We start from the raw sequence: 20,171 nt of genomic DNA, 5'->3' as shown, positions 1-20,171 counted from the left end.
GGGCAGAGTAGAGCTGTTATAGCTGCAGCCGTATCCACCATCTCCCCAACTGCACCACGCTACTCCATGCGCATGGGGACATCATTACATTTTCCATTTCACTCCACGAGACTTCTCCTGTCAAATCAAAAAATGACACGAAAAATAATAACTCAGGGCCATGGGTGGAACAACAACAACACCACCGAAAGGTCATTTTGCCAATGAAAATTGGTCTTGCATCCACACAATCTATCAGTCATCAATGGGTTTATAGCTGTGTCTGCTTTCACAGTAGGGGTGGCTGATGCCTGAATTAAACTGACCCTGGGCCAGCGGGAGAAAGCATCTGTACTTAATGACACAAGTCCCCATTATTTATAACTTCAGCATCTTCGTCACTGCAGAGGACATGCTTCCTGATGAATAATGATGTTAACATTCTGAAGACAGCTTTGGCTCCACCACAGACACATACGAACATACCGTTAACAATCGTGACTCAAATGAAGGTTATTCATTTTAATCACACTACAGCACGCCCTCCCTCCCACTATCCCAGGGGGTTGCTATATTTAAGCACTTTTTCATTTCTTCTCCTTTTTTTGGTCTTGGCTGATGGCAAGGCAATTGCTTTGTGGGACGTCTGCCCTTGAAGAATCAGACAACAGAAGGAGATATTTTTACATACTGTAGATGTGGAGTGAGAGCAAGCTGTATCAAATTGACTGTGTAGTGTTAAGAAATCAAATCACAGGCGCTTCCCCCCCCCCCCTCCACCACCACCACCACCACCCCCCGTCTGCTTTCTAGCTTTTATTTCTCTTTTTTAAAAATGTTTCCCCTTCGAAACAGAAGTGATGTTGGTTTTGTACCTGTACTCTAAGATTAGCAGTCTGTCCTGGGGGAGAGAGAGAAAAAGAGCTGGAACGTTTGTCTCCCATCTCTCCCATTCATTCGCCCGCTTTCTAATTGGACTTCTCCATCTGTTGAGGTCTACAAATTGTCTTCTGGGGATGCTACAGCTAAAACATCCTATCAAACACTCAAATACTACAGGGAGAGTGTTCTTGGAGCGCTGCCATACCAGGCGCTGAAAGAGTAGTTTGCGTGTGTGTGTGTCGTGATGTACTGTATAATCAGATGTCCAGCAGCATACAGCCTGGAGATAAGTAGATATGTAGCATACGCCGAACCCTGATTTGAAGCTGGCAAGATCGGCTGCTTGGAAAATTAATCTACCACACAGCAGATCTGTCGGTAGTGAGTGACATACTTTAATAAGAATTATTTCCCGAGATGACAATGTTGATAAGTTCCCGAAATACAGCGTCAGTAGTATCGACTGCATGTCACATGCGCATCTGATAAATGTTTCTCCTCCGCAGTCCCCAAAGGTTTTTAAATTCTGAAAGAGTTTTTTTGATTCTCTTCCAGTTCGTACTTGGGAGTCGTTAATGATATGGGAAATTGTGTTCCTCGCGCTTGTCGCTCTTTACATCCCATTGACTGGGAGTTGAATACTCAGGAGCGAGCAGTGGGATGTGTGACAGTGTATTTGTGGTGATGATTACAGCCCATTAACTTTGATGGATGCCGTTTCATAGAAAAGACGATGGGAGTTGGAACGCGGTGGCGACGCAGCTTGTTTTTCTGTCACCGACGTGTGTACACAAAAGTGTGGAGGAGAGCCCGGAGGTGTAAACTGTAGAAAAGTCCATGCAAAATTGATTTTTTTTTGGATCCGAATGAGACCACTTCACCTTTGGAGGTAATTGAATGTCACATAGAGAGGCTGATGCTGGATCCGTCTCCCAGGATGCTCAGGCGTGATTCCCCTGTGACCTCCAGAGGACAGCAAGGATCAAACATCACTAACGGTATTTACATCAGGGAAGCACATAGTTTGTGTTCCCAGGCATGTGAGAGCAGGTCTGCATGTGCATTTAAATGAGGCTAAGCTGGACCTGATTGCAGTGTCCGGCTTTATCAATGCAAACTGTCTGAGCTACTTTCTTCTCCGCTCAACTCACTTGTCTTTGCCTCTCGGCCCAAATGTGTGGCTTAGTCAAAATGAGACACACTCCGTTTGTCTGTGGCCGTTATGTAAAGATAAGGCCATGCATGCCAGAAATCTAACTCTTAAGCTCCTCCACAGGGATTACGGACAATTGGCTAAGGGGAAAAATACAAATAATAATCAACTGTTTACGGTTTTCCACTAATACCTTGAAAAAGAAGCGAAAATCCCTGCATGGAAATGCAATCCTTAAGCATTTGAGATACTCCTGTGTAGGACGCCTGCAGGGAGACACACAGGCAGGAAATCCTTTACTGTAGGTGGGAGAAGAACCCACACTTCAATAAATAACACCTAGGCGAATATATCAATCTACAGTAACTATTGTCCATCCAGATTCTGAATAAAGCTTTTAAATTGTTGCCTTTTTTTAAGTCAATGAAATCCAGCCGTTACAAATAGGTTTACAGCAACAGAATATTGATTCATATTTGATCAGCGCTGCCTAGTTTGACCGTTTGATCGGAGTTTGCAAGTGATTGAGAGCTGCTCAGAAACGGCAGGCTCCAGCTCGGCTCTGGGTACACCAATTTTATAAAAATTACTTTTTTAATCATATTTGCTCCATTTCTACCCACTGCAGCTTTAACTAACTACAGCTGTCAAATAATTGCAATGGAGTAACAAATCAAATATTTCCTTCTGAAATATAAAGTCTCAAACAGTAGAAATACTCAAATGAAGTCCAAGTATCTCAAAAAGTACAATATTGATTAAAATGTACCTATTTACATTCCACCACATGATCCGTCTCTGAGACCAGATGGTAAAACACCTATAATGTAAAGCTACAACACAAGTAGAAATGAGCTGTGATAGCACCATCAAATGTGAGAGTCATCCGGTGTGAAGGTAGAGCAAGAAGTAGCAGGTCTTACCATTTTTAGACTTGTCGTACAGTTATACCTTGACAGACTGTAGTTACTACTGACAGTAGTTAAAACCAGCAGCTCTGTGAGGCTGTACTTACTGTAGGCACAGGGCTGCTTGGAACTAAACGTAAATGTCAGCTCTCTAACATGGTCACAATGACAATGCTGACGTAATGTTCACCATATTCACCATCTTAGTTTAGTGTGTTATCATGCAAAGTACAGCTGAGGCTGATGGGAATGTCATTAGTAGGCTATTGCAGGCATTCGGTAATAAACCAAAGAATTGGACAAATTTAAATTTGGACCTGACGATGGCGCTACGCTTTATTATCCACATAACAAATGCGAAGATACCGTTTACAAATTGCTTTTTTTTAGTGTGGCTAAACATGTCAAGGCTTTAAAAATAGATAAATTAGGCATTCCCCGTACACACAGGTACACATAAATAAACATAAATAGGGCCTACACAAAGGTACACATCATTTGGTCTTACTGTTCTATCGGTTCCACAGCGGAGAAACAGCTGATTAAATGTCAAGAACAAACTTACTGAAGGCCAGCAGATGAATATCAGCTAGAACAAAGAAAAGTCTTGCCAGTTTCATTCACTACAAACATAACAAGACACAAATATCTCATGTTGTGGCTTAAGTTTTAAATTTTTAAACTTTCAAGATAAGACATCCAACAGTTGGAGAGACATTTCACTTAAAACTGCAAATGTCAACCTTGTGGTGGCGCTACAGGAAAAGTCAGAGGATTACCAAAGTCAGTAGGCTTCATCCTCTGGGGACCATGGATATATGTACAAAATGTCATGGAAATCCATAAAATAGTTGTGGAGATATTTCAGTCTGTAATTAAAGCGGTGGGCCAACCAGCCGACAGACGAACATTGCAATTCATAGAACCAGTGTGGCTGATAGAAAAAACTACTGTAGCAACCTCGAAGAATGATGTGGTTTTATCACCGTGGGATAGTAAATTACGCTGAAATACAGACAAAAGACAGACAAAAGACAGACACTGATATGTGATGCCTTCAACCTGCCATGTGACTGCTCTGGATTTACAGGTGGTGGGCACAATAAAAGCATCATCACCATTTCCCTTTGTGAAGATTTAATGCTCGATCCCTGTTGAGGCTGTGGCAGTAAAGCCTTGATTTAACACTGTGGTAATTCTTTAAGACCTTACTTTGAGGTATTTCAATTACATCATATTGTTGTGTGTGATTGAGCTGTTGACTATCTCCATAACAAGAACCAACAACTAAAAAAACACTAAAAAACAATGCACATTTCACAAGCTGGTAGTTACTGCAGGGTGATTGTATTGGAAAGCTTTATATTATAGAGGCTTTATTGTGTCCACCACCATTATACAGTAGTCTATGATAGTAACTATAATAATAGCAACGGGTAGTTGCAATGATGATAGATAGCAAAATAATAACATATATATTTATACTATTTATTTGAGCTGCAACTAACGATTATTTTCATTATTATTATTATTTTCTTGATTAGTCAATTAGTTGTTTAGTCTATAAAATGTCAGAAAATGGTGAAAAATGTGTTTCACATCACTGTTTCCCGAAGCCCAAGATGACGTCTTCAAATTCTTGTTTTGTCCACAACTCAAAGATATTCAGTTTACTGTCACAGAGGAGTAATGCCGGGTACACACTCCACGAGAATCAAGCTGATTTTGGGCCTGATTCCACCCTCCTGACAATGGTCAGCAAAGCCCTGATTTTTGATGGTTCTACAGATTATCTCTCCAGATATTCCTGTGATGTGAGGTATGTTAAGAGTGCTTTTTACATCCCCGATCAGCTCGGAAATCCAACCTGGCCGCACCAATTTCAAATTGCAAATATTAAACATTTTCAATATTTACGATCGGATCTCCTGTTGTGTGTGGGGAACCCCGAGGACAGCCGATGACGCAGTCACGTGGGAAAGAACGATAGCCAATTGAGAACCAAGCTGACTGAAGCGAAAACAACTACTTTTTTTTACCAAGTTGTTGGTGTACGATTTATTATTTTAATAATAAAGAACAATTCAGTACATTTATATCTATGTATTTATTGGTCACATTTTGTTTTACAAAGTTAGTAAAGCAATGTTAAAGTCAAGCCTGATGTTTCCTTACATATAAAAGATGATCCCAGTCACTTCCACACAGTGAGGCATACAGCTTATTAATTAAACACTGGTATCAGATCGGTACTCAGTAATGGCCGATACCCAAAGCCCAGGTACCGCTATCGGTATCGGGACTGAAAAAGTTGGATCGGTGCATCCCTAAACAAAACTGTTAAATTTACCATAACATGTCGTTGTCTGTGGGGTCTCTCACATTTTTAACATCTTCAAAAATCTTTTAGTGTGGGACATAAAAATTACTCAAACCAATTAAACGATTATCAAAATAGTTACCAATTAATTCAACAGTTGACTAATCGATTAATCTTTAGTAGCAGCTCTACTATTTATCTTTACAAAACCTACTGCATTCGCGATCAGCGGGTCCGAAGGTCCGTACTTGACATAAAATAATATGTCATCAATCCGTCTGCGACCGCAAGAAGACAGCTAAAGCAAAGGAAAACATGAAGTCACTGACACACCTGTACATGAGGGATTCGTTTTGGGTGAAAGAGAAAAATATAGCCCCGGAGCACATGCCCTGTTTAGTTTCTGTTTGACCAAATGGCCTACATTAGGTGATATATTTAGCTATTTATAGAAGCTGGGGCAGGCAGGAAACAGCTGCCATGCGTCAGGGTGACAAGCTGACATCCCTCATCTCAGCAGGACCTCCCTGCCAGGCAGACAGGAGGAAGCTCTTTATACCTATAACTGAAATGGGACACTGCCTCTTATCATTCATGCTGCATACAGAAACTAATAATCTATGGAGCCCGTGGCAAAGACTCAACAACGAAACTGGGTTAACGGTGGCAAGTATGGGCAGCACGATTCAAAGCCACACTTGTGTGCGCTTTACAGACATCTGTATTCTGCCTTTACAGCAGACTGTGGATTTCATTCCTCGGTATTGATCATGAGGAGCTTTTATTGTGGTATCCTGCATGGCTGCTGTAAACTGGCACAAGATGCCTCAGCGCTGACAGAAATGAGACGGTTCATCAACGGTGAAACAGAGCTTTAAGCTGACAAACAGGGCTGAATCAATATTCATGACTTTGCTGTGAAGCTGCGCACGTTCACGTATTATGAATGGGCTGCAAACCAAATTTCAATTAATGCGTTTGCATCAAAGTTGCACTGCTCTCTCTGAAACTGATGACAAGCCTCGTGTTTGTATTGAATACATGAAAGTCCGTATTGATTTTAACGCTCTCACAGGACACGAGACAGTAACTGGTGTTAACATTACACACTATAAAAGTGAAATAAATGTATGCTACACCGCATTCAAGTGTAGATACTAAGGTACACTGTCAGGGTAATGGATTTCTCTCATTTCGCCCAAGTTCATGTTTTGCTGAGAGGCTTTAAAAACAGCATAACTTTCTTTTTATCTAGCGATATCCTATCACTCTTCAGACGAGGTGTTGGACCAGCAGAAGTTACATCACTCTTTAAACTCTTTTTCGTTCACACAGCAGACTGATGATTGCTGTTAGCTATAATCTCTGAATCTCTGAATCTCTCCTGATCACAGATGTTGGCTTGTTGGCTGAGGGGCGTTTTTGATAAAGAGACAAATGTCAGGGGGAGGGATACTCGCAGCCTGGCATTATAAAAGCTGGCACCGTTTCAAGATATTGTGTTTGCTATGCTGCTCCACGCGCCTGAGAGGGAAAAAAATCGGTGCAAAGTGCAATTCTCCCCTCCCAAACTCCTCTCAGTGACGGGTGGGACTATCATCACCTTCACCATAACTTTTTGTTCCTGCATCTGTGCTGCAAAAGATGGATTTCGAGGTCAGGATGGGGGCAAAGGCTGGGTTGGGTCTGGGAAATGCGGCATAATGAATGCTCGTTCAATGTTTACCGTAGTGACAGAGCCATCTAAAAATAAAAGAACAACTGTTTCTCCCTCAACCAGCACTCATTACATGCCAACGCGGGGAGTGGTAATGTTCAGACAGGCATAGCGGACATTAAAGATGTTACAGCTTCTCTGTGAATACAAACCGCAGCCTGTTCTGTGTTATGCCTATTAGCTCAAGTGTTACACAGAAGTAACAAATGCAAGGCCAGTGACTTGCATATGTTTAACTCCACAATTTATTACAGTGATTTTTCTTTTTTCCGCAATGCTAATGTGACCGAGTGGGAATTATTCATAACAAATCATTCCTCTGTTGTTTCAACACCACGTTGAGCTGATAATTAGTTTTCTGACCTCACAGTGAAACCCCGACCATGAAAAAATTTAAACAAGTGAGTAGTCGTGACTACAGTATGTCTCTCCAAGGAAACTTTTAGTGGCTGGACTCAAACTCATAAAAATGGTTTCTGCAGTATGTGAAAATGTTTTATTGAAAATGAGAGCCATCTAAAATGAAAGGACATGAATTGCCACAATGGAAAGTAAAATAACCTTTACAATAATATAAAGATCCTTTCAGAATAAGAGGGAGAGAACTCAAAGCGCTTAAAGGAATTGTTCAACATTTTGGGATATATGCTTTTTGTCAAGAGTTGGATGAGACAATAAGTCCTCCAATTTAAACAACAAAATATGTTCCTTTTTCTGATCTGACGTCTTTATCGGCAGAACAGCATTATTTGTCTGCGCCTTCCAAAGATGTTCGAAATCACTATTGAAAAATAAATCAGTTTTATGTTTTGACTATAAGAATATTTTCTAATGGGGAGCTGAACTTAAAGTGAAACTTATCTCTACTGTTTTTATCAACGGCTTTGAGAGAGCATAGATAAGTTTCACTTTCAGTTTAGTCCCCTGTCTGAAAGGGCTGTCTGATGGCAAGATAAAGCAGTGAAAATATGATACATTTTAGATGGCTAAAATATGTTTTGCTGCCGGCCCTGTCCACAGCTGTACATTGCTTTGCTTTTGTGCAGTAACTCCAGTTTGGAGAAACAAACAACCCCCCAGATACAACATTGTGATATTTGGAGGAGTGGATGGTCACGTGTTCTGTGCTCTATGATTGGACAACGGTGTCACGTGTTCATGAATTATTCATGTTCTGCCTTCGCCGTCAGAGACTGTAGGTGTTGAAAGTTACCAATCAATGAGCGGACACATCAGCCACTGTCTATTCCATCCCCGCCTCCAAAGTCTCAAAAGTCAACTTGACGAGCGAGCGAGTTGAGCAGTTGCAAGTGCGTAGAGAGGGTCGAGCGAGCGCTCATCACAGCCCTGCCTGCGCTTGCGCGACTGCATTTGTGCACACGGAGCAGAAATGCTCTCTCAGGAGGATGCTTTTCCGCTCGCTGATACTGTTCAGTGCGCGCGCGGGTTTTGATAATAATTAAATGCCATACTTTTCTCCCGTCATTATTACTATGGGTGCTAGAGGGCTTTGTCACTTGAACGTAAACGTATATTGTTTTAGGGCATTTGATGCTGTTGTTTCTTCTTGGGAGGACGGTCTCAGACTCAGACTCATGAATACGAAGCAAAATCCAGCAGCTGGTTAGCTTAGCTTAGCATAAAGACTGGAAACAAGAGAAACAGCATTTGACTTAAACATCACTTAAGTAAACAACCTTAGCTCATTAGTGTCTTTGAGAACATCTCTTTTGTTTCTTGCATTGTGTATTTCCGTGTCGCGTGTGTATTGTAAAGCGGTGAAGATATTTGCTGGTGTTTTCCTAGGTTGCATTGTGCTGTAGGAGTGGTGGGTGAATCGATACCTAATGGATTGAGACTACCGGCACTAAGTCTTGTTTTAGGTATCGATGCTCACATCAATGAGATTGATACAAAAAGAAAATGGAATGAACACTCTTATTAATGCATGAACTCTTTGTTTCTCTGCTGTTGTTGTGTATATGCACATGCCAAACTCTTCGTTATCCCATAGAATTCACACAATAAACATTTTTGTTATTAACCACCAAAACATAATCAGAAGTAGCCTATTAATGATGATAAGATGATAATATTCACCTAAAATCATGACGCATGGTCCTCCCCTACATCATAATACATTACTGCCTTTAAAGAGGACCTATTATGCTTATTTCCAGGTTCATACATGTATTTTGGGATCTACTACATGTTTACACACTTTCATGTTAAAAAAAACAAAGCATAATTTTTCTCATACTGGCTGTGCTGCAGTACCTCTGTTGTGATTGGTCAACCCAACCAAACTCTTTGGACCCCGCTCCAGCTCCGCTCTAACTAGCTCTGTTTGAGTGCGCGCCAAATAGCCGCTAGGCAGGTATTATGCAGAAGTGTTACGTGGTGACATCACCACGTTACGAAGAAGAAAAGTCAGTACTTCAATCAAGGCTTTTCAGACAGTTATGGAGCAGTGTTTCTGTGGGGGAGAGTAACTCCCTTTGGCCCTTTGGCCTGGACTTTGGGCTTTGTAACTTTGTAACACTAAAGGAAAGAGAAAAAGCACAAAAGCCTAATAGGTCCTCTTTAATAATGAAAGGTCTCAGATCGATTCGATTCTGGCCTTGGTATTACTTGGTATTGGACTGAAACCAAATTTCGTGGCATCACTCAGCCCTTCTTTTGGCCACCATGGGATAGCCTCTGTAAGCAACTAAAACAGTATGCACCTTTGTCAATAGACGTAAATACTAATATAGGGATACGTGTTTAGAATAATGAGCTCTACATATAGCCTGACAATCCTAAAATCTTCTTTAAATATGTTTTTGTAGAACACATTTGACATGATAATTGCATGGATCTGATGCTAAGCGCAGTGTAAACCGCTTAGAAGACTGTTGTACATCTCAACAAAGTGATGAGGAGGCATTATGTGTGTCTGCATACCAATCTCCACGACCAGACCAGCCATTTTCATCTGTATGTAAATGCTGAGTATGTAAATAAGCCATGCAGCACTAGAGGAGAAGATAGCTGTTGGGCTTGGGTTTATCATTTGCACACCATTTGAGCCACTGATCTCACGGCGTACACTTTACATCCGATATCTTTCACGACATATCGACTTTCAAGATAGGATGCAGTCACATAATATAAGCAATATTTCCCCCATTTCGTTCATTCTCTCAAGCTGGGTCAGGGTTTCTTGGCTGTTAGATTGGATGGAAGTGGAGCCAGGCGGAGCAAATACTTTCTAACAACAATGAAATCGAGGTGATGTGTTTTCTCACATATCTGCTTATTTCCTAATGCAGTGATGCTGCTTTGGTTCGGAGCAACTTTAATCTCGTTCTGGAAAATTCCATTAATCTTTGACGTTGCTTGCAAACACAAAGAAGAAGATGAAAATGCTGAGCGGTGGGAAAAACACTGATGCCATATTTTATGTCCTCACACTACGTTACCCAGGCCCAAGAGCAGAACATGCTAGTCTATTTCCCTGCTTAATGCAGCACATTCAAAGTGAATTAATGAAAACCCCCCCACATGGAATGAGTGTTATTGGCGCTGCCTCGAAGACGGGTTGTCAAGAAATCGAATCAAATGGAGGGACAGCCATTTTGTCCTTGCTATATAGATTATTTATCAATCTGACCATCCGCAGTGACGCATGCCTGCTTTTAGAGTCAGTTCACATACACAGTATCCTCACATCAACCTACCAGCTGGACAGGATCTGTTTTTCACTTCAGAGTTCACTGACCACAAATACATTTTCTTTTTGACATTATATTATACAATACATACTATCATTAAAATGTAATTTAAGGTGCAAATGAAAGTTTCTACCTATTAAAAAGAACATAAATGTGATGTAATAAATCTGTAATATATGAATGCCTATAAAATGTTAATCAATCATTCAACTCACACCTCCATAACACCCTTTTAAATCTCTAGCTGCCAGTGTGAAACTGTAGCAGTGTGATGAAAACAAAGAGAATAAAGAAAATGCAGGGGCTTGCGTATTTTCAATTTAGCAGAAAAAAAGAGCATTTTTTTTCTCAAAGATTCCGTCTTTCACAATGATCTTAATCTCCTCTGAAGAAGGCTGCCTGCTCCCGCCCCTCGCCTCGCTCTCGCTCCTCCATTTCGCACTCATTTGCATGGGCAGAAAGGAGCTTTGCATCTCAGTGCCAGGTTTCCCTCATTAAGTCACCTGTCACTTCAGGACCATTATACCAGCCTTGTATTAGCATCACCTCTCCTCCCCAATGAAGCACCTGGAGAGGCACTCTGAGCCTACAGGCTAATGGCGGCCTACACATCACCTCACATCAGCCACTTTTGCTTTACACGGGCGATTCATCACGTCGCTCATAATGGGTTGCTGATTTTCATAATGTGCATAACATACACAATGCCAAGTGGTGTAATGTATTCTACTGAACACAAAAAATTACACCCGTTGCAGTACATCATCAAACACACCAAATGTTCTCGCTGACTGTCGTGCTCAGGCGGAGAAAAAAAAAAGAAGAGTGAAAATCCTCTGCATTGGCTGCGAGGGGGTAACTTATCCAACCATATCATCAAAATGCATTTATTATCTCGCTGGTACAGACACAGTAAAAGCCCCTCCAGATTGTTCCTGTGCATTTAATTACATGTGACATGTTTGGACTTCAAAAAGCTTTGCTCTGCACCATATCGGAGCAGGATGTTAATGCTTTGCATTGTAGGCTTTGATTGCGACGGGGGTTGAGGTGTCAAAACTGGCAAGCATCATAATGGTTATACTCCTGGTGGTTTATGAGCCCAGCAGTGACCCTCATGTCTGTTAACCTTGCCTTTTCTGTCTTATAAATCCTACCCTGAGAGGTTTATAGGGCTCAATTGTCAGGCCCTTCCAGTCGTATTTGGTGGGCGGAGCTGCGGCGTGGACGAAACGACATGGTGATAAATTCTGCATCTGTTGAGTGACTACAGCGTGTAGCCGTGTTTGTTGCACCGTAGGACAATGCACATAAATGTCACAACAAATAGGTAGTTAGAATACTCTCAGCATTATCCAGAGGCTGAAAGAAGGATACTGATATGAGGATAGGGAGAAAAGTATGTGTAGGGCTGGGCAATATAACGGTATTATAGCGATATTGTGATATGAGACTAGATATCGTCTTAATATTTCATAATATGGCATAAGTGTTGTCTTATCCTGGTTTTAAAGGCTGCATTACAGTAAAATTATGTAATTTTCTGAACTTACCAGACTGTTAAAGCTGTTTTATTATTTGTCTTTACACAATTAGTCATTATATTCACATTACTGATGATCATTTATCAAAAATCTAATTTTGTAAATATTTTGTAAAAGCACCAATATTCACCTCTACAGTATCGTTGCAATTTCAAGGTATTTGGTAAAAAATATTGTGATATTTGATTTTCTCCAAATTGCACAGCCCTAAGTGTGTGTTTGAAACAAAAACGAAATGTGTCGGATGGTCGGCTCCGCTACGTCTATCAAAGGTAATGTCTGTTTGTGTCCGTGTGTGCCTCTGTGCCACACTAAACCCTGTCCTCCACGCTCCTCTTCCCTTGTGGGTTGCGCTTGACTTCCACCGTTTTCACAGCTGCTCTCAGCAGTGCACTCCATTACACCTTAAATCACTTAAAAGATCTGAAGCACCAAAAAGTCCCTCTGCAGCTAATTCACCCTGACCGTGTGGATCATCTAGAGGAAAACAAGAGGAAGAAACACACCGCATCATCTGATTCCAGCCTAATAAAGTGGGATGCTATCTATATATAGGAATCTATCGCTGCCTTAAAGGAATGGTGTTTAAGATCTGGCGGTATGTAACGGTGAGGAAAATGCGAATGGCCCTCTCTAGGTGCTCAATATATGTAGTGCGCTTACTTTGATCTTTACCGTCAGGTGGCTGTCTGTCTGGCCTCTCCAGTCCAGCTTTTGCTGCGAGGCTGCAGGTTTCCACCTGGAGTTCTGCTGCGCCTCACACACCGGCTGTGACCGCACCATCCTCCTCATGGCGATTGACTCATTAACATTATGGTTCCCTTATAGCATTGGGTTTAAATCTGAAATATTGCCAAATAGGCGCTTTTGCTTTTCGCTTTGACACCAAATCCTCAGCCATCGTCCTGTCTGTCAACTCTCTCTCATCCCGTGTGTGTGAAATCTCACTCCTGCTGCTCTGTGCTGAGACTCCATACGGAGCAGACACTTTCACTTTCAGATTGTAGCGTCCGTCGTCCAACTATATATTGATCGCACACCACTGATACGCCAAAATGAACTAAATGGGTTTTATTTCTATGAAAAAAAAAGAAGCAAAACAACAGTGGGCAAGTAATGTAATCAGTGTATGCCCGAGCACCGTGTAACCCCGGTAACACCGACTACCGCGGCAAGCCTAGTGTGTATGTGGGAAGTGAGTGGTGATGCAAGAGAGAGAGAGAGAGAGAGCGGCGGCGACGGGAGTGAGTAATGTTATTGACTCCGGCCCAAGCTGTTCTGGTCTACAGCAGAAACAAGGCGGTGCAACATGGTGAACTCCGTGGAGAAGACCCGCTCCCTATGTAGATATGAAGGGCTCATTCTAAGCTAACAAAAACACAACGATTCTTATTTTCAGGTGATTATACACATACTTATTAATATTATATTCTATTTCTGCCAATAGATCCCCTAAATGTTACACACTGATCCTTTAAAGTGGACCGTATTAAATCAAGTCACAAAATTATACTCTCTGTGCAGTTTTCAAAAGATATTGCAATACCGCAGATAAGAATCTCATATTTTACACCCAGTCACCCGATTCTCTGAGACGTTGGCAGGCGCATTCTGACAGAGGCGGCTTCTTCTTTGTTAGGTATCCGAAAGCAGCCACAGAGATTAGGCTCAATAAATAAGGAGGGATAAGTGGGTCTTGTCCTGTGTTTGGTGGCACAGAGCAGCAGACACACAGAGGCGTGACACGCAGCTGCACAGCGCTATTGATTCCCCCGCTATAGTCTCCAGGCACCCTTCCCTTTCATTCAGGCTGCCTGCCAAGTGCCTCTGAACGGGAGCCCCTGCTCTCCCAATGTCTGCACGTCTGCTTAAGCACAATCAATGGGCCATCAGCGGGGGAGAGAACGCACGCCACTGTCTTTACTTCCACAGGGTTTGAGTCAGGGAAATTGAAAATATATGTAGTGGAAAGGCATCATGATACCACGCAGGGATACGGCATCATTGACTATCAGAATGGAATCAAACGCCTTAAATGGAGGTTACAGCCAGCAGCGCCCCCCGCTAGTCTTTAAAGAGCGTATTTGGGACCGAATGGAGAGACTACCCTATTCGTATCTGACTTAAATAACTATTTGTTAGGCGTGGATCAATTTTTCGGCATGGTGAGATCTGAAACAGACCATCATTTCGCCTTATCAGATAAGTATTTGAAGGTTACAGGAGGAGAGCACAACAGATATTTTCCTCACTTCAGTGTATTCAGCTCTAGTGTATGTGTTTTTTTAAAAGCACACCTCGAGACAATGATGGATCATGAGAAGGGGCCGACTTTGTCTTTCAGTGATGGGTGTTCAGCCTCTCCACCGGTGGTCCACTATGCAGCATTCTGCGCCACTGCAAGGCTTCACTTGAGGTTGCAAATCTGTCAGCCGGGCTGTCACGGTTCACAATGGAGTGACAGAAAACATCCCCATTACCAAGGACGTTTCCGTTTTTGTTCTCGCACGGCAGAACATCTTTTTCAAATCCATCTTTAAGCAACACAAAGGGGATTCCGAGCTGAATGCAGCAACATCTTTGTTGCTCCCCAAAGATAAATAATGTACCCTCCTCTTGCACAACTCATCTCTCATCTGAATGTGAATGGAAAAGCGTGCCCAATGCAGTATTACAGTATACGTTCAAGCTGGCGGCCTCAATCACCGGATCGTGCATATCACTAATTATGCGCTCAGTGGTCATTTCGAGGGTGAGCGGTAGTTCGACTGGTATTGAGTGAGTGCAGGGGGGGAGCTTTGTGTGCTATTAAGAAGACAGGAAATCCACTAACTCAGTGTCACCCGCTGCATGGGGGCAGATAGAGAGAGGTTGGCGTAGTGACAATAAATAATAATAATAATCATAATTACAACAATAAGATGTGTAGCCTGCAGAGCTGAACGGCAACCAGGTGCAGAGCGGCTGCATCAATGCAGAGACGAGGATCAGGAATATCAAACACATAAAAAGTCAATTTGTTTGTATGAAGCGTACACATCTCTGCATCCGTTAAACCACAAATAATTCTGAAAACTTCATATTCACACAAGTATGCCTGACACATCTCAAGCACGCACTTCTACACACGAGTACACACAGCCAGAGGCTATTTGTTTTGCAATGTTTGATCTGCGATGTTAAAGCTTTGAAATTAAAAGACAACATTATTTCAACAAGACCTGTGTCATCAGTGAGAAGAGCAGCGTGTGAGGACTAACACTGGCTGAGTGGCTGTTCAACCTCACGCAGAATTAACCAGGATATTTTTACACACAAATTAGAAACGGTCCAATTATTATATTTCCAACTGCATAACTTAATAAACAAGGCACTCAAACGCCACATTTGCTTTAGTCAATTAAAACAGATAAAAAAATCATCCAGGCTTCTCATTGACAACAACTTTTCAGCACCTTGGAAAGCACAAAGCAGGATGCTGAGCTGGAGTGAACAAATGGAAAATAACAATAATAAGAATAATGCATCCATCTGAGCGGTTGAGTGCGTCCATCAATACAAAATTTAATTGATGTAATCGTTTTAACTTGCTTTTAATTATTTTATGCCACATCAGCAGATAGTGCAGCTGACGGTTGTTCACGAGCATGAAATTAACATTCAAATATTTACTGTACCTCGTTAAAGGAAGAGAGAGGACCTGAGAGACGGTGTGTGTGAGAGGGAAGGGGGAGGTGTGTGTAGTCTATACATTTTGTACTCTGCCTTTAATCCTAAGGAAATGCGGTATATGCCGGATCTTTGGCCAGTTACAGGTATAGGAGCCTCTCTTTATGTGCTCCTAAGGGCTCTCCTGTAAAGCTGAATTTCTGAAAATCCCCTTCCACTGTCTGTTTATTGGTCACAGTGTTTGTGCTCACTGCGGTAACCTTTCCAAAAGAGCGCGTCCATTAAAGAGCATAGAAAACAGGCATGGACGAGGCCTTAACCTTCGGATGAGGGCTGTTTTGTGAGGCTCATTGACAGGCAGTGAATGGCGCACAGCAGCTTTTATAAACCTCCTGCGCTGCAACTCATATTGGTTGTTAATACGCCCACTGTGCACACCTGTGGCAGCACCACAATTGTCTCCAAACAATGGCCTGAACATGTGTGCTAATTAGGCTCTGTACAGCTATTTTAACTGCTCCTCAATAATAAATAGTTGATTAATAAATGCTATTACTTTAATTAACTCATTAATGAATTGTTTTGTGTCGTGTTTCGCTGTAGATATGGGTGTTTCATAGGAGGTAGTAAGCTAGTTAAGTGAGCTTAAAGGTCCCATATTGTGCTCATTTTCAGGTTCATACTTGTATTTTACGTTTTGACTAGAACATGTTTGCATGCTGTAATGTTAAAAAAAAAACTTTAATTTCCTCAAACTGTCTGCCTGAATAAAACTGTATTCACCCTCTGTCTGAAACGCTCCGTTTTAGTGCATTTCAATGGAATGCAACGGAATTGCGTTGCTAGGCAACGGCTCGAGTCCATATTTACATCCTGTCAGCTGATGTCATTCACATACACACTGCAACCAGAAATAAACTGGGACACATTTAGAATGTTCACCTTTAAAACCGTGTAATGGTCTAAATATTGTAGATTTGTGACATCACAAATGGACAGAAATCCTGACGGCTTGTTTTCAAACACACAGTTTCTGAATATGGGCTGTGAGTATTTCTCCGTATATTGAACGTTTCGATACTTTCACGGTATTTATATAGCACTTAAACCTGCTTTATACTGGGACATATACTTATACTTTATACTTAAACTGGGACACATTTAGAATGTTCACCTTTAAAACCGTGTAATGGTCTAAATATCGTAGATTTGTGACATCACATATGGACAGAAATCCTGACGGGCTTGTTTCAAACACAGTTTCTGAATATGGGCTGTGAGTATTTCTCTGTATATTGAACGTTTCGATACTTTCACAGTATTTATATAGCGCTTAAACCTGCTTTATACTGTAACAGACATGACAATATGGGACCTTTAAAGGGTTTCTCTTATGTGCAGCCACTTACAGCTCCAAACAATGGCCTGAACATGTGTGCCAATTAGGCTCTAATTAGGCTAGAAAAACAATAAATAGTTGATTAATAAATGGTATTACTGTAATAAAGTAATTCATGACTTGTTTTGTGTAGATATGGGTGTTTCACAGGAGGAAGTAAGCTAGTTAAGTTAGCTTAAAGGGTTTTCTCTTATATGTGCAGCCACTTACCCCAGTGTTGTCATGGTGACAATGGTGTACCAAAACGCCGCGGGGATACTGGTGAACTTGCTGGCTGTGGAGCCTTTTTCTGCATAAAACATGACCGTGGCAAAGATAATGATGGCCATGGTGAGGGAGAAGAGCAAGAAGCCCAGCTCGGAGGCGCAGCTCTTCAGGGTGTAGCCCAGGATGCGCAGCCCCGCGGAGTGTCGGGAGAACTTGAAAATCCGAAAGACCCGGAAGACTCGGAGCGTGACGAAGGCGCCGCTCACCTGGTCGTTGTCGGTCATCACCAGGCCGATGTAGTAAGGCATGATGGCCACCACGTCGATGACGCTCATCACACTCTTCATGAACTTGTAGCGGCTCGGTGCGGCTATCAAACGGAGGAGATACTCCACCGTGAATATCATTACGCACGCAGTGTCCAAACAAAAGAAGGCCAGCGCGTAACGGTCACCGCAGGACAGCTCCTTGGACCTGTTGGGCATAGCGCCGCATGGCACCGTCTCCACCACGTTGGCCATCACCGAGATGGCTATGAAGAAGCCCGTGACATAGTAGAAGACCAGAGCCATGGTGCTGGTGTGCGGGTTTTCAAAAGCGCGCCACAGGAACTCCCTGGACGACAGGTTAACCGGCGGTGCGTCATTGCTCTGGTCCATCTCCTCGTCGTCTTGGAGCCGCTCCGCGTTCTCCCTCCTCCGGTCCTTGTACTCCTCGTAGCAACAGTCTCCAATGATCTCCGCGATGATGCCAAAAAAGGCGAGCTCTTCATCGTAAGCAGCTATGCACTCTTGGCGCGGATAGTGTAGTTTCCCAGTGCGGTAGAAATTCAAAATGTGTCTGAAGATGTCCGGGTCACGGTCGAAAAAGTACTCGTTCGTCTCCTCGTGGAAGAAGAAGTCCCTCTCGGTGCTCCCGAGCAAAGTGTCCGGGTACCTCTCCAGAGTGGTCCGCCACGTCTGGAACTTGGTGCCGCTCACGTTGAGGATGATGAGCCCGTCCTTGCCTTTCTTCTTGTCTTGCGGAGGGATGGGCATCGGGGTGCTCGCCACGGGCATCCATCCTATGGCGGCCGCCCGGGCGAACGGGAGCCACGCGGCTACACCTGCTGCCATGCTGGCCTCTGTCTGTTGTGGTGGTTTGTAATACAAAAACCCCCCCTTTTGCTCCGGTTATCACAGTGCTACGGCTCAGAGATGGATCGCATCTGCATGGAAGAAACAGCACAGAGAGACACACTGGTGGTTAATGCTCCTGAAGCTACCTGGGCTTAATAAGAGAAAACACACTTATATATACTGCCACTGCGCATTGCACTGTTGAGTAGCACTCTCCAGCATCCAGCATTTTCTCCCCCCTATTGTAACTGTACTTTGCGGCAGAATATGAATTGGGGTTTCGTCACCTCATCATCAATAAGCCAGGAATGAAAGTAAAAGTACCCACCTTAGGGAAGGCTGCTCTTTAATCCACGGTGAGTTTCATAAAATCCTCGGATTGCGATTCCGCCACCCATCTATCTGTCACTGCAGCCAGACGACAGAGGGGGGAAAACACAGTAGAATAACGTCGCATCAACAAGTTAAACAATCCGAGCAGCAGTTTCTGAGCGTCGTCCGAGCGCAATCTTTTCCTTTTTCTCTCTTTTCCATCCGCAAAGCAACGGTGCTCATGCGTTTTTTTTTTTCCTCCCTCAATAAACTCCTGTTCCTCCTCTCGTCGACTGCAAAGACCACCCTCCCCCTCCTCCTCCTCCTCCTCCTCCTCCTCACCACCGCCGAGCCCCTCTACTGTGGAGAGAGAGAGAGAGGAGAGAGAAAATGGTATGCAGAGAGAGAGAGGAGTGGTCCTATATCTGCACCCAGAAATTCCTCTGTTGCTGCTTCACACTATGGGGCGACTAATCAATGCGTAATGGTAGACGGCATCTCCACAACCTTCAACTTACCGCTCATGTTTGTGTGTTTTCCTCTCGCTGCACACCGTGAAACCCTCCTCAATTCGACTTACTCCACATAGTAGTCTATGATTGTATATGATAGAAAATGAAATATCTTCAATAAGGTGAGCTTGTTTTTCTGTGGAGGTCGTGATGGATTTGGGGCTTATTCTGGACATGTTGATGATGCGCAAAGTGCTTTGAAGGCTTTCTCCTTTTTTCTTTTGAAAAATCCTTAACAGAGAAAAAAAACAATAAGCCTGATTGGGGATTTTTTTTTCTTTTCTTTTCTTATCAAAAATACTACGATATTTTACATCAATACAATTTGTACAGATATGTATTTCAAAAAATGATCACCCAAACAATCTTAAAGAAATGTCTCATAAAAGCATAAAATTAAACCAAAATCAAAGACTCAAAAACTGAAATGCTCATACTCCCAAAGTTATAATTTGAAATAGTAACTCAAATGGTGTTAAAGGTCTTATTGATAAAAAATATTTTGAAAACAAATATATATATATATAAATAATAATACGGTACCGTAATAATACTTTAGAAAGGTGCCGAATAAAAGTATGGGTTTTCCAGATTTTTTATTTTTTTTATGATTGTGAATTAATCATTTAAAAAAATGTAGGCGGGTCCAAAATGATTGTTTTGTTTATCTCTCTGGAAGATATCTGACGTTTGATTTCTGACAAGGCTTGTGAGCCAATAGTAAAACGACGTTGG

The 20,171-nt window shown here is 42.4% G+C and overlaps 1 protein-coding gene across 3 annotated transcripts in view; it reads right to left on the bottom strand.

The window, feature by feature from the left end:
- Window positions 1–19,257, bottom strand: part of LOC141766021 (A-type voltage-gated potassium channel KCND2-like) — a 40,718-nt gene extending 21,461 nt beyond the window's left edge. For 2 of the 3 annotated variants that reach the window (XM_074632449.1, XM_074632450.1), the window contains exons 1-2: window positions 18,941–19,080; window positions 17,498–18,701 (exon numbers count right to left, since the gene is read on the bottom strand). In XM_074632449.1, the coding sequence (XP_074488550.1) occupies window positions 17,498–18,609 (1,112 nt within the window). In that variant the 5' untranslated portion in view covers window positions 18,610–18,701; window positions 18,941–19,080. Of the gene's footprint in view, window positions 1–17,497; window positions 18,702–18,940 lie in introns of all 3 variants that reach the window. The other variant, XM_074632452.1, reaches the window with a different exon arrangement.
- Window positions 19,258–20,171: the final 914 nt, after the last annotated feature.

This window comes from Sebastes fasciatus, chromosome 4, assembly GCF_043250625.1.
Source record: "Sebastes fasciatus isolate fSebFas1 chromosome 4, fSebFas1.pri, whole genome shotgun sequence".
NCBI lineage: Eukaryota > Metazoa > Chordata > Actinopteri > Perciformes > Sebastidae > Sebastes > Sebastes fasciatus.
Note: the sequence above shows the minus strand (reverse complement) of the source record. Positions and strands in the feature narration are given on the sequence as shown.